Source organism: Bemisia tabaci, unplaced genomic scaffold, assembly GCF_918797505.1.
Source record: "Bemisia tabaci unplaced genomic scaffold, PGI_BMITA_v3".
In the NCBI taxonomy this organism is placed as follows: domain Eukaryota; kingdom Metazoa; phylum Arthropoda; class Insecta; order Hemiptera; family Aleyrodidae; genus Bemisia; species Bemisia tabaci.
The window spans coordinates 563,245-578,885 of NW_027311735.1; the positions used below are offsets into that span (position 1 = coordinate 563,245).

Below are 15,641 nucleotides of genomic sequence, written 5' to 3' on the forward strand. Positions count from 1 at the left end.
GTGGTCGTGAGGGTCAGCCGATCGTCTCTTGGATTGCTGTGCCGGTTTCAATGGAATTGGCTCTATTAGCTGAGCCAACCTTGTTGGTCGTGTTTGAGTTCTTGTGGTGAAGTTGTCAGGCAGCTCCTTGGCGGGGTCGAAATTTAAAAGTGTTGACAAAATATCCATCGTGCTCCAGGTACTTGACTTGACTTCTCGAAAGGTTGCAGGTGAATGAAATTTTGATTCGCGACGTCCTCCTTATATAGGGAAAAAAAAAATTTTTTTCGCGCGCAAAATTTTGGCGGGACAAATGATTACTGAAGTTGAATTTCGCGCGCAATCCCTGTTGGCGAGAAGACGCCCTATTGGTCCTTGTCTGAACTTATGGGGAGGCGGCAAAGCTTGGAAACCGGGCGCCGTAAAGTCCCCGTGGTGGTCTTGACATCGACGACGCGTGTGACGTCATCAGGGCCCGGAAAGCACTTGGTGATTCGTCCTAATCTCCATTGCTGAGGGGGTAAATTATTGTCTTGAATAATGACGAGATCATCAATTTTTATTGGATCAGTTTCTTGAGTCCATTTTGATCGCTGCCTCAAACAGTTGATGTACTCATTTTTCCATGTTTGCCAAAAATGTTGACTTGCTTTGTTTATCAAGCCCCATCTATCCACACGATTAGAAGGAGTTTCTGTTAGATTTTCTTCGGGTAAGGCGTTGAGTGGGCGACCAACAAGAAAATGACCTGGGGTCAAGGCGTCCATATCTGAGGGATCTGTTGATAGAGGGCAGAGCGGCCTAGAGTTCATTATTGCCTCCACTCGAGTCACGAGTGTAGTCATTTCCTCGAAGGTGAAAACTTGAGTACCCATGATTCTTTTGAGATGATGTTTTGCGGATTTAATCCCTGCTTCATGTAGTCCACCAAAATTTGGTGCGGAAGCGGGCTGAAAATGCCAATTGATTTCTTTTTTGCTTAGATTTTCAGCAATGCTTGTTTCATTAGTTTTTAAGAATGCATATAGCTCTTTTAAAGAGTTATTCATTCCTACGAAGTTGGTGCCGTTATCAGAGAACATATTTTTGCATAATCCTCTGCGAGAGACAAATCGAGCTAATGCCCCTTCAAAGGCCTTTGTAGTCAATTCGCTTACAAATTCCAGGTGTACCGCTTTAGTAGCCATACAAATAAATAGGGCTAGATACCCCTTCGTTTGCCTTGCATTTCTGAGTTTGTTTTCTTTGACTTGGAATGGTCCGCCGTAGTCACATGCTGTATTGAGAAACGGATATGCTGCCTGAACCCTCCATTTTGGTAAATCACCCATAAGTGGCTGCGTGAATTTTGGTCTGACTTTAAAGCACTGGATGCACTTTTGAAGTTTAGATCTGACCACAGCACGCCCATTAATTATCCAAAATCGCTGATTAATTGCTGCTAAAGTTGAGCTGGGACCGCCGTGAAGTGTCATATCGTGATAATAGTCGATTACCAGTTGAGTGAAATGATGATTTTTAGGCAATAAAATGGGAAATTTGAAGTCGTAACTCATGTCTGAGTGCCTGAGTCGACCACCGACTCGCAATAATCCCTGTTCATCTAAAAAAGGACGAAGTTTGCATAAAGAGGCAGGGCTCTCTTTTTTCTCGCTCAATGTTTTGATCTCTGATTTAAATTCTTTGCCTTGAATAATTTTTATCCACCAGTGCCGGGCTTCTTGTAGCTCCGCACTGGAAATCTGTCCAGTTCTTTTCTGGGTAGGATGCCGGGTATTATAGATAAATCTCAACATCCAAACGGTGGTTCTGAGCAGAGGAACAAATCCTGAAAATGATTTTAAGAAAGTTTCCTCCCATGATTCTTGTTTATTTTGTACCAGCGTGACGATGTCCGGTAGTTTGTCGATGATTTCTGCTTTGCTTTCTGGGTCAAATGGACTCAACTTCGGCCAATTTTCTTCTGGCTCTTGCAACCATTTTGGTCCATGCCACCATAAACTATTGTCGGCCAATCTGTCTGGCATGCAGCCTCGGCTGGCCAGATCGCTCGGATTATCTTCAGACTTGACATGCCCCCAATGTTGAGGTGTTAATACTTCTAAAATTCGAGTAACTCGATTGGCGACGAATACTTTGAGCCGGTAGGGAGGAGTTTGGAGCCATGATAAGACGACTGTGGAGTCTGAATAGGCGAACACCTTCCTGATTGGATGAGCCATTGAACATATGTAGTGAGCAGCATCTAGTAGCTCTGTTAATAGCGCCGCCCCCTGCAACTCCAGCCTGGGGATGCTCATCGGTTTGAGCGGTGCCACCTTAGTTTTCGCCATTAAAAGGCTGGTTTTGACCTCACCGGAGCTGCTTTCGACTCTCAGATACACATTGCCGCTGTACAGACGACCCTCCCTGCCGAGATGCGGCAAACGAGTTTCACCGAAAAACCTTCAAATTTCTGCACTAACCACAAACCGTTGCGAAGCTGCCTTTGAGGTTATAAAAACACAGTTTTGATATCAGAGATAAGGGCTGTTATGCTGATAACACTAGTGAACTGCTAGGACGACGTAAGAATCCTAAAATTTCATGAAATAATTTAATTTTTCGAAGCAAGCTCAGTTCGGCACTAGAAATTCATATCCAAAGCTATTCAGTCGATCCAGGTTCTCTAATTTTCGTGTCACTTTCATAGTTCCATCGTCTAAAATTTAAAACGAGGAAAGTCTATGTAAAAGTTGTATCCCTATTTATCACATCGTGTTTCTTTTACAGCCGAACAGTATCAATCAATTTTTTGTTCTTTACTCTCAAACTGCACAGTACTTGAATTTATATCATGCTTTTTGATGAGTGGTTAAAAATTGAGGGGTTGAATCATCGGATTCTTCAGATAGAAACTTAAATCTTTTAATTGCATTTACAAAATACCTGTCACTTCAACTCAACAATCCTCAATGAATACATTTTTGCTCATTCTTGTTTTCTCGGTAGGAGTTTGTCACTGGAGGTTCGCCTTCTTGGGCTCTAAGTAATATTCACAATCTATATGTTTTGATGAGAGACATTTTTTTATGGTGTTTACGCTTGAGAAGGAAAGAGGCATCAAAAGTTGCAGAATTCCAGCAGCCATCACGTCGTCGGTCACCGGTCCCCCATTCATCTGTAAACATAGCCGCCGTCCCGCCCAACTTTGGACTTTCAAATCTTCGGTCTTCCGGTCTCTGTTAATTGAATTTGAAATCGATCTCCCAATCCTTTTCCTTTTCTGTAAGTTTTCTATTTGCTCCTGTTGGCTAACTTTTTGTGCTTGTTAACTTTTAAATTCAATCAAGACCGCGGTTCTATGAGCTGTGAAGTGAAGTCGGTCCAATCTCGGTTTTAGTCTTCTAGTTTGGAGTCTTCCTTCGTCATCGTTTCCCTGCAAATTTTTGTTTGTATCATTGTATTTTGTTTCTTCGGTCAAGTATGTATCTCTTATTAGGAGGGAGCCAAATTGTGAGATTGTGCAAAAATTTTCCTCTTTGTGATAGCTACTCTCTGGCTGTGAGTGGAGCGTCTATCACCAAACTCCCCAACAATCCCTGGTTAATGCAAATTTTAAAAGAACATTTGAAGACGCAGCCTTCAGGTTCCTTCAAGAATGATGTTCTTTTCCTTCTTGGTGGAACTAATGACTTTAGATTACGTGTAGCCCGTGCAGATGTGGAGAGGGAATACAGACACTTAGTGCGTCTTTGCTTAAAGCTTTTCAAAAAAGTAATCCTCGCGAAAGTTCCACCTATTCCTCTCTTGTCCGTTGAAATCAATGAGGAAATACGACTATTCAATGATTGGTTGTCAGCCTTTGTACGAAATCGACCCGATGTTATACTTTTAAATACCTTTGATGTATTCATGGATCCTACTTCGAAGACACCTAATTTACTTTGCTTCGAAAAAGAATATTTTGATGGTCGCAAGGATTTGATCCATCTTAATGCATTTGGTCTCTTCATCTTGAAGTGTAATTTTCTCAATGCAATGGAGGCATTGTAACTCTTCTTTTCAGTCCCCTACTATTTTACTTTTTTCATGGTTGGAAAAAAGTATACCAAACTGAATTCACTACTTATGGTTTTTAAAACGGCCCTCTTTAGGGCCAACAGCCTGCATCATTTATATTGTCTTGTGATATTAATTAGAGCAATGTATGTGATTAGTATCTCTTGGCCCTTTAATTACCCCCATGAATCGCACTTCTCAGCCGTTGACTCAATCAGAAAAAGTTTGGATTGGAATCATACATCATTCATCTTGATTTTCTCTACCAGTTTTACAATATTATCTATTCTCAGACAGGATTTAATAAATTTTGAAAGTATTATGTTGCTGTTAAGAGCCATTTTAAAGATTTTCTAAAATTATTCTATCCTTTAACAAGGCTTATACCTACCAATATGCTACATGGTACTCTTTGAAACTAATCCTAATGCTGGAATCAACATGCTGAATCTGGCAGCTGAATATGGAAGTCAACAGTCATTGCTCCACGGCTGATATTTTGCAAATTCGAGATATTTTCATCCAGATTTGTTTTAAATAGTCTCGACATTATCTGATGGTCGCGGAGCCCTGTTCCTGAATTTTGCGCGACACAGGGAAAATTCAGGCATCGAGCCGATGACTTCCTCATTCACCTCCCACATTCAGCATGTGATTCCCACTTAAGACAAGGACCAACAAAGTACAAGCTGGAAACCTATGAAAATTATTGCTTGAATTTTAATTTGTAGTCAGCTACAGTTAATCTGAGTGTGGTAATATAAATGTTTTAGCTCTCAATTAAAGTTGTCTGGCATACGCTGAACTAGGTTTTTCTCTACAGCGTTTTGGGATTTTGCAATGAACAGAATTCAAACCTTCTACCTACCCTTAATGATGATTTTCCTCTAATCTGCTCTTTTTTTTTTTGTTTGCTAATAACTCAACTTGACCGAATCTGAATGGGACTCACGATTGTCAGAGGTGAATTTTTTTGCTGTGATGATGGTGAGAATGGAGAACGATTTGAAGATGATGAGCGAAGCAACTGCACCCAGGAGGTAATATGTCAGGTATAGTAAATATAATTAGTAAGTTTCCTAATTACACGTTAATTTTTTCTCATTAATTTTTTAGTAAAATTTTCAACTATGAGTGAGCAGATAGGAGATGACTCAGATTCAGAATGGTTTAAACCGAAAAGTGGCCCGAAGAGAAACGATATCTCCACTTGTGCAGCGGTCCCCTCTGGTCAAAATTACGTTTGCAAGTTCTGCTCCAAAACTTATCATATACGCCAATCTTTTCTTAAACATCTTAAAAGTAGATCTTGCCAAAAGCCTCCGAAGCCCTCTGAAAATTCAAAGCCCAAATACTACATTTGTTCCAATTGCGATGTGCAAATAGGAGAGAGGAAAAATTTTATGAGGCATGCAATTAAATGTAAAGGCAAAGATGAAGCAAAGTATACAAAGTGTTTGGAGCCTTCTTGTCCTATCTTATTTTATAAAACATCTGAGCTCATGAAACACCTAAATGAGGAACATATGCAGAGCATTAATATTGAACACCATAAATTTAATTCTGTCGATGAATTCAACTCCTTTAAGAATGAGCAGAACATTAAGTATTTCATGTCATGTGTCGACCATTGGGGCTCGCGCACTATCAAAGGTATCTCTTACTCTTATTATATCTGCAATCACAATGTTAAAGACGAGAAGAAACGAATAAAGAAGCATAGGATTCCTGGCACTTTTTGTCCTGCTAGAATGATGGTCAAGACAGACCAGGATGGTAAATGTGATGTAAGATACATTAAAGACCACAGCCATGAAATTAAAGCCGCTAACCTTCAGTACAATCGGTATTCAAAAGATATGTTAGATTATGTCAAAGTTTTATTAATTAAAGGTGTTAGTCCGCGCAAGATTAAATTGGAGGTAACAAAATTGTGCTTAGAAGGGGAATATCCCATGAAAGATAGCCTGTTAGATTTGCGAGAGATCAGAAATATCCATTACAGATTGTTGAGAGACTCACATTTACATCCCTCTGATGCAGAAGCAGTAGGAATTTTAGCCAGTAGATTCCAGAAGGAAGGCAGCTTACTGTGGTATAAACCCCAAAATGTTGAGAAAACCGTCTATGGGGAAAGTGTGGATCATCTGGAAGATCCCAAATCTATTTTTGCTTTTGCATTCCAGAATAGTCAAATGCGTCAGGAGTTGCTTGCTGGAGCAGGAAGAATAGTTTGTATTGACTCAACTCTCAACACCAATCGATATCGTTTTTACTTGTTACATGTTGTGGTGCCAGATGAATATGGCGTTGGTTTTCCATGTGCTTATCTTATCAGTAATTCAATGAATACTGAAATTTTAACTTTATTCTTTTCTGCTTTGAATAAACGGTGCCCTGGTCTTATTGTTAATGCCCTCATGACAGATGATGATAAGGCACTAGTCAATGCATTTTGCGCTGTATTTGGTGAATCTATAATACATCTCCTCTGTAAATGGCACATAATTCGTTGCTGGAAAAAGCACTTAAGTCTAATATCGGTCGAAAAGTTACGCAACGAAGTGAAAGATAACCTTGCGCTATTATTGGTTGAAAGAAATACTCAACATTTTGAAACCATGTTAAAAAGTTTCATCGATAAGTACTCAAAAAATAAGAAAACTAAAGCCTTCATGAAATACTTTACGGAATATTATTCTCATAGAACTGAAAAATGGGCTTTCTGTTTTCGCAACTTTCCTCATGCGAACACAGATACCAACATGTACTGCGAATCCCTCCACAGTACCTTCAAACGCTACTATCTCATAGACAAAGTTAACTCCAGATTGGAGGATTTAATTTCAAGTTGCTGTCAGTTCGCAGATGACAAAGCCTTTGATTTAAAGAAGAAAAGACTTTTTGAGAAGCCACTTCCTGACTTAGATAAACCCAAAAATTGGAAAAATAGTCATCAGAGGGGCATGCAGTTACCAAATGACAGTGTCAGCATTGAGGGACAAGGAAAATGGATAGTTCAGTCGGCAAGTAGAAAAAATGTGCACCATACTGTCACTTTAAGCAATGAGACTTGCTGTTCCCCTGACCACTGCTATGTTCAATGCAAAGAAAATGAATGTCATGGGCTGTGTATGCACCTCTATTCATGCTCTTGTGAGGATAGGAACCCTCTTTGTAAACATATTCATAAAGTGCACTCTCTTCAAGTACTGAGTTCACATAACTCTCCAAATCCTGATGAGGCGTTTGATGGAGAGTGTGAAACTGAGTCCGATGAGTTGCGGCTTCATAGCTCTCCTCCGAAAGATCTTCCTCCACTCGAGTTGAATACCAATGTAAAGTTCAACCGCGAGATCATAGAGTTGTTGGACGATCTGAAGAAAGATCTTTTCCATGATGAAGTTCAGAAGAAAAGCTTGCCTTATCTTCTCAATCTTCTTAGGCAGGCAAAAACTGTTGTTAAAAGTGTAATAGCAGAAACCGTTCAACTTCCTTGTACTCCAACCATGGAATTCGAAAAAATTGCTCCAAACCAGAAGAAAACCAAACAAGCAGTCAATCTCTTCAGAACGATTAAAACTAGGAAAAAAAATCCAGAAAAATCCAAATTCGCTTTTCCCACTAAAGAGCAGCGCCTAACGCTGAAAAAGTCCCTGCTAGGTTTAGATGCTTCATTGAAAGAAGAAGATATTCCTGATCATATATTTTCATGTTGGGAAGATTTAACTCGAGACATCTTTAAATTTGGTGAAAATACAAACATTTCTATACTGCGCTTGAAATCAGTTCCTCTCAATCTTCCAGAGGGTGAAGTAAATAAATTAAAGTTGATTACAAGCAATAAATTTGTCCTTGGTTGGCTAGAGGATGAAATAATCGATGCTTTTCTCATTATTTCCATGGAGGCTTTCTCGAATGCTATGTTGATAGAGTGTTGGCGATCATCCTCCTATCTGCGTCTTTTGAAAATATTCTCGAATGCTCTTTTGATTTTTCTGGTAAGGAATTCATCATCATACCATGTAACCCAACTTCAAGTCATTGGCTACTCTTGTTTTGTTGCATTCCAACTAGGATTATCTATTTTCTGGACCCAAAGTATTCAAATTTAAATCCTGTCATCCATCAGTCTAAAGATTCCCTGTCATTTAATCTTGTTTCTCATTGGAAGTCAGCTCTAGAATTTTTCTTCCCAGGAAGTTCCTGGAAAATTGCAGGTGTCCCCCATTACTGCCAAAAAGAGAATGATAGTGTAAATTGTGGTGTCTTTGTTTGCTGGTTCGCTGCTAGATTGTTGCGCGGTGAGGACATCACCAGTGAGTTTGATGAGATTGCATTCCGAAATGAAATTATCCATACCATCGTGAAAGAAGGCTTGAAAGATAAGAATTTCGTCTCCCCAGAAGAAAATTTTGAAAATGAAGAAGATTAATTATTTATTCGTCTTTATTGTCTTTAATATCTGTAACATCTTTATTCTGATCTTAATTCAATCAACCATCACTTCTATGTATCATGGAATTTTGAAGCTCCTGACGTACCTCCAATAGTTGTGTCTTAAGATTTCGAAGAATTTCAATGTCTCTATGGAGAAAAAATCAGGGCCCGCCTACAGGGCATTTACTGTAGGGGCTTACCCTGGTCTTCTCCATGAGAGCCATTTTTTTCAAATCAAGTATTTACCAACTTCTTCCTTCGAAGTTGCTCTAGAATTCCTGATGTTTCAGCTCCTGACGCTCCTCCAATAGGTGTGTCTTAAAATTTTGAATTATTTCAATGCCTCTATGGAGAAAAAATCAGGGCCCGCCTACAGGGCATTTACTGTAGGGGCTTACCCTGGTCTTCTCCATGAGAGCCATTTTTTTCTAATCAAGTATTTAAAAGCTTCCTCCTTCAAATTTGCTCTAGAATTCCTGATGTTTCAGCTCCTGACGCTCACTCCAATAGTTGTGTCTTAAAATTTTGAATTATTTCAATGCCTCTATGGAGAAAAAATCAGGGCCCGCCTACAGGGAATTTACTGTAGGGGCTTACCCTGGTCTTCTCCATGAGAGCCTCATTTTTTTCAAATCGAATATTTTAAAATTCTTTCTTGTACATATGTTGCATTTGTTGCTATTTTTTCTGGAATATCATTATTGCCAAACATATTTTGGGTGCTATCTCCACCATATTTATTCTATTTTTTCTTAAATTTATTTTATTTTTCCCTCCATTACCAGTATTAAGTTTTAATTTATGATTTGAGGGATATGAGAATGTAGGGTGGCCATGAAATAGAATTTTTCAGACACTAAGCGAAAAAACGTAACCCTGTGCTTAGGCTAGAACCTGTTATTTTAAATTTACTGAAAGATATTTAGATGTACCTACCAGCAGCATTGGTTATGATTTTAATGAATAAAATCTGTTAATAAATCTGATTTCTCTGAAAATGTTGCCAGCCTGATCTATTTTCTTTAAATAATAATTGCTGTTGACATTACCAAAACAATAATGTATGGTCCTAGATTCTCATGCCCTCTACTACTTATCTATCCTGTAAATATGTTCATGTCTCATGCCAATTTTTTTTGTTACCAGCTCACCAAAGATTCTGCTGACTTGGCTCGCCATCAATCAGGGTCAGTTTTTTAATAATTTCCCTATTTCACGTGAAAAGCATTGATTGGTCGCAGGTTTGCATTTTGTCTTTTTCAGCTCGGATATTGTTAATTCTTCTCTCTGATCCTCCTATAGTTATTCTTTTTGTTGCCTAGCCCTGAATTTTATATAATTTGTTCTGCACTTTACCTCCTGAGAACAGGCTTTCCTGGTAGTTGTTTCCATTGATACTGAAAGGTTCCAAAGTCAATTTTTTAGAATGGTTTTTTTGCTTTCTTGGGCAGGAATCGACCCTGCATAATGCAGTGCATGATTGCCTTACTTTGAAGGTATCTGTGTACCGTTTGTGTATCCTACACACAGTCTTCTTTAATGCTTCAAATTTTGCCAGATTTCTTCTTCTGCCTCTCATATTGAATGTAAATGACTATTCCTAGAAATATTTTTTGTTCTTCTAAAGTCCCATGGATTTGTATCTCATTATTTTCAAACTAGACTGACCTTTATCATCAGCGTTCTTACAATCCCATTCTCTCATTAGTGGTACAAGAATTGCTCCATAACACTAGTCTTCAAAGTTGAAACCGTGGTCGCTCCTTTTTGATAATTTTTCATCCCATCAAAATCTGTCTTCTCATCCTCCACGGTGGATTTTTTAGTGTACATATTAAGATAAAAGTTTTCCTGCTTCGTTTCTTGTAAATATTCCTAAATGTCTACTTTCACCTTAAGTTGTCTTACTAAATTATTCTATATCTACTTTCTCATGCCCCGCCTCCCTGATTTTGATATCTTCAGGTATCTTAGACAATCATTTATTTCGTAAAATACCTAACTTCAGTTTTTTTCCTGCATTTCACTTCTTTATCACAATTTTTGCTTTCGCTCTCTATTTGTATGCCACAAACAAAGGGGATTTTGTAATTTTATCCCTTGCTTTCTTCCATCTGTGCTCCTAAAGAGGTTTTCTCCCTTTTTTCATGGTGCAATTTCTAAGGTCCTTGCAATTGTTGATTCATTTCATAGCTTAGATCACTCAGTATTCAGTCTCATTACTGTTGAAAAGTTCTATTTAGTAGAAGCGTTTTTTTCACACTGGAAAAAGATTTTCTGACTGATATTCCTAATCCAATCCCATTATATTGCACTCATACATTTCACAATGATTCTCTATGCAACATTTCAGTTAATATACAATTTTATATTTGCTCCACAATCTAAGAACGGGAGAAACTCTAGATGGAGGATTTACGTGTCATATTCTTCTTTTCTTATTTTTTTATTATTATTATTTTACCTCAGGATGGATATCATTTTTAGTTTATACAATTTTTCCCTTTTCTCATTCTATGAGTCTCCTCCATTATCGTTAATGTTTTAGTTTCTCTTTATATTCATTTGTTTTTTATTTAGGAAAAAGCATGAGGGTTGCATCAGTTAACTGTTGGACTTTTACTCACGAAGGAAAAATTAAAATGATCTCTCTCGTGTTAAACTGAATGCAGTGGGTAATATTAAGGTCTCACACCCTTGGAAACCAAGTATCTTTAATTGGACAGAGCTAACAGAAGTGCACCAAGTTGCATTTTGGAAAAATAAATAAGTTGGAAGTAATTTTAAAGTCAACGAGTCGTTAATTTTCTTCTGTCAAAACTTAACAATGGAGAAAAAATATGTTTATCGTGCAAACTTGCAACTTTGACCTTCCATTCTGTCCTTAACCTTGAGTCTCATGAAGGAATGAAACTTGAAACCTTTTTTTTTTTTCTTACAAACTTGATGAGACTTGGTGCGGCTCTATTAATCTTGCTTCACTTAATTGAAGGATAACTTAAAAATCTATCACCACCCATATGTGAACCCATATATGAACTCATAAGTTCTGCACAATTTACAGTATTTTTTATTCTATTTCAATTCTTTTTTCTAAGTTAAGCCTATTTCTCCAAGTCATTAATTTGTTATAAATACTGAAGAGATTAGCCTGGTAAAATTTTAACCTTTTTTTCACCTCTTTTTCTAATGATATGCACAACCCTCATCTTTCGTTATACTTTATTGCTTCATCTGTATCTGTCATCAGGTGCTTAAATTCGTCAAATTATAAAAGATTCAATGAAGTTAAGTTACCATTCAAGTGAGGTGTTTGGTAACAAAAGCTCTCAATATTCAGCTATCAGTAATACCTTTACATGAGCCTCTTGAGGTTCTCAGATTATTTGTATCATGCAATGTAACATATCTCCTTTATTCTTCGTCTTTCTCACAATTATTTTATTACGGATGATGTCGTCGCCTATTTTATATCTTGCAAGTAAACTGAGAGATGAACATGTCTCTAAATTTTTTCAAAATTTTTGAATTCCAAATTAAATTTTTAGAAGGGATTTAATTGCATTGCTAGGTACACCGTGCAGTTCTCATCTCTTTTTATGATAACCAGATTCATTCCTTTTCCCCACATTATATTATTTACCATATTGATTTATTTTAGTTCTCCTTTTTTTTAAAATTTTATATGAATTTACTACCTAACCGTTTCACTTTAATTTCATTTTTATTTTTTTGGAACAATATTCTTCATTTTCATCTGCATTTTTACTTTAACTTTAAATTTAAAAGGAATTATTTTTCAAAATTATTTCTCATTTCATATTAATCACTCGATTTTCTTCCCTCCCATTCTTCCAGTAATTACTAACTTAGTTATTAATTTAAACGTAGTTTCAGTTTCTGTTTGCCTTATCACTATTTTTTGCATGCACTTCACTTGAAAATGAATAGAAATTGTTCCAGCAGTTCGTGCTTCCTCACAGTAAAAGCTGCAAGTTATCCTCCATTACTGGCTTTGTGAAAATGTTCTTAGCAGTATGAGGGATAGCTTACAGCCGAATTCATCATCGACTTTGTCAACCCAGTACACTCATGGAGAAGCTCATCCAAATCTCTTCAGTTTTTCTCAAAGAGAAAAAAAATATACAATTTGACCAGAAAGCAACATTATTGCAAATTAAGATGTTTATCTTTGTATTTCACCAGTGGTTTGTTCTTAGAAGTGGATGGGAGAGGGAGGGAGATAAATCAGTAAACTCTGTATGTCCACACTTCATTACTAGGGCGTTTGTAGCCTTTTTATGGATCGCAAACCATCTATTCCAGGGATGCAGAAAGTTCTCAGCCCTCCCATTTTTATAACTTGCTTTCCCCAATATGTTATGTTTTTCTATACTTGTACTTCCACATTAAACAACCCTGCTGAACAATTTCCCTCCCCCGAAGCAGCAAACCTGAAAGGCTTCCAGCGCAGAAGACAACGCGCTTCACAGTTTTCTTCTCATGTCCAAGGTGCTTCAATTTTGTTAAACTTTAATATAATGGTGTGCTCAATTTAAAAAAAATGTACTATCAAATGATTTCCTCTTTCCTCGTTGAAATGTGTGAAAAATAAATCCCCATTACTTTTCTATTCAATCATCATCATAAATCATCAATGTTTTTCCTTTTTAAGTCTCTGTTACGTGTTTTCAACTCTTGACTAATGGCCTGTCCCAGAAAGAGAGGGGGAAAAGTTTCATATTTCTGTTCAAAGCATAACATTATATTTACCTCTGCATTGAGTGTCCATAAACACTATGTTAGGAGGGCTTCATTGTGCATTCAAAAATAATTGCATCTAACCATAAATAGCATAGTGGTGAATTATGTCTGTAAGAGAAATATTGTTATAGTTATTCGGCCAACTGTTATCGTAAGTGCATTGAATACTTGATAGAGAGTGGACTCAAATTTTTCACACCTATCACTGCATAATCTTTATTTTTCTAAGAGAAAAAAGTAAAAAATAGAATTTGAAAATTTGGGAAAATTTAAGGCGATAACTCTTGACTTTAATAGATAATATAATTTGAATTTGACCTTAAAATACTCAGACAGTCTGTACATTACCTTCATTGAGGCAAAATTCACCTCCATAATTTGTTTCACCGGCAAGACACTTCAGCATAATTTTTCCATGGTCTCGTTGTAAGTAAAGGTATTACTTATCTGAAATATACCATTGCTCATTGCCTCTACAAAATATTTTAAGGAGAATAATGTTACATTTTGACATTAACGTGGAGTCACATCCGGAAAGTTGACCCCGTAAATATCTGCGCCGCACTTCCAGGAGAGCAGTGATGAATTCTCATGTTTGCGGGAGCTGGGAGCCTGCGAGCATGCGGTTTTTTCGAAATTCCCGCGCCAATCCCCACTACTCTACATTCCATCCCATCCGAAGAGTCAATAGCCATCGGCCGATTACCGGTGTGTTTGTGGCAACTTTTGAACGCCTCTTTCCTTCTCAAAGTGCTTAATCTTTTTTTATGAGCCAAAGATTCAACCAGCAATTCTTGATATTGATTCACCTACAACTCACTCAGTAATCATCAGTACAGGATTCAGCCACCCTCAATTAAATATGAGAGGTCATATTGATGCTGCAAGCATAGAATAATAACTAGCATTTATTATTCTATGCTGCAAGTGTGTTCACAAGTTTTTGACTTTAATACATCATAATTGTATACAAAAATGTTGAATTTTCCTCCCTGCGTTAAAGCAAATAATCTTGGATACTGTAAGCCAAACTTTATCTCGCCCAGAAATTTCTTTACAGCCAAAAATTGTTTTACTATCCACAATTTTCTCTTCGGGAGGAAAATGAGTTTCATCCAATTAGTAAACTCTGACTCGTCCCCAGTGATTGTAAAAATTTGGGAACTAAACGGATAATCTCGTGAATAACACCAATGACACATTTTCCCTCTGTGTATGGGCATCATTGAAAAAAGCTTGCGTAATATATCATTTTATATCTTTGACCTCCCGTAAGAAAAGTGACACATAAGGCTTTAATTTTTTTTTATGATGCTGCTAATCAGTTTCCTACTGTTTCTGCAATTGGGGAAAAATTACAAATCAAATGAGATTTGACTTACTCTCAGAAAAAAAATAAAAGCAGGGCATCTCTGCTTTTTTTTTAATATGATCGATAGTCTCCCTTTGAAAGACGTCTAGGCATTCTTGACCAAATCAAGTCATCAAATGGCCAAGGCCAGAAGCTTTTTCTTCAAATAAAAATGACCCACAGGTATTTGATGGAATGACCATGAATATAGGTACAATTAAAAGTTTAGGTCCTTTTCTGCCGGACACAAGTGCACATGGACGAAGTAATTAGGTAACGTAGATGCACCAAACTTGAACCATAGGAAAGAGATTCAAAGTCTTATTCCTCCATAATAATGAGGACCAAGTTTGAGGATTTTTTGCAACGTTCAAAATATTTTGACAGAGAAAAATTTAAGGCTCTTGTTTAATGCCAAACTACTCCAAAGTCATATTTTCCTTAATGCACCTTTAGCCTTGATAAAGATCGCAAGGATCGAAAAGCTTCAGCTATAATCTAATAAATTTATCTCTCTTAACACCTTGGCGTTTTGTATTCACATGTTCCTACTATTAGTAACGCACTTTGTTGCATTTTTGTCAAAGTATCCGTTCAAATGATGATAATGCGATATTGCTCACAAATTTCTAGGAATTTAAGGCACATGAGTCAAAATTGAATCACAACATCAAGTCTAATGATATCGAGATCCTGTCAGCAGTTCAGCATCAATATTGCTTGATCAATTAAGTATTTGCTGGTTGCAAATCCAGTTTGCTTATTAGGAAAGCATCGGTATTCGCTGCTCTCAATTCAAACTTTATCAGGTATTGAGCAACATGTATGAAATGGTAAGAAAAGTGGAACTAATCTGGCCATCATAACCAGGGCCAAATCATGATATTTGGATAACATTGCAAAATGTAAAGTATGTAATAGTAGTGTAACAGAAGAGAAAGGAAGGAGATGTCAATGGCAGTGAGTGAGTGAGATCTATCAGCGTTCATTACATGGCGAGGGTACTATGATCTTGCTGGCTAAGATTCACATTCATACACTGATACTTCTTGCATCCTTGGAAGCA

General features: G+C 37.2%; 2 protein-coding genes across 2 annotated transcripts; one reads left to right on the forward strand and one right to left on the reverse strand.

Moving 5' to 3' along the window:
• Positions 1–344: 344 nt before the first annotated feature.
• Positions 345–2,312, reverse strand: LOC109039195 (uncharacterized). The gene has a single exon (XM_019054588.2). The coding sequence runs from the start codon at positions 2,310–2,312 to the stop codon at positions 345–347; it is 1,968 nt and encodes a 655-aa protein (XP_018910133.2).
• A 746-nt stretch (positions 2,313–3,058) lies between these two features.
• On the forward strand, positions 3,059–9,596 carry LOC140225752 (uncharacterized). Its single transcript, XM_072305646.1, has 2 exons — positions 3,059–3,246; positions 4,982–9,596. Exon 2 carries the CDS (start codon positions 5,151–5,153, stop codon positions 8,133–8,135), a length of 2,985 nt encoding a protein of 994 aa, XP_072161747.1. The 5' UTR covers positions 3,059–3,246; positions 4,982–5,150; the 3' UTR covers positions 8,136–9,596.
• The last annotated feature ends 6,045 nt before the right edge of the window (positions 9,597–15,641 follow it).

Bases quoted from the DNA above. Each gene is read 5' to 3' on its own strand.
- LOC109039195 (XM_019054588.2), bottom strand. From the start codon at position 2,312: ATGGCGAAAACTAAGGTGGCACCGCTCAAACCGATGAGCATCCCCAGG.
- LOC140225752 (XM_072305646.1), top strand. From the start codon at position 5,151: ATGAGTGAGCAGATAGGAGATGACTCAGATTCAGAATGGTTTAAACCG.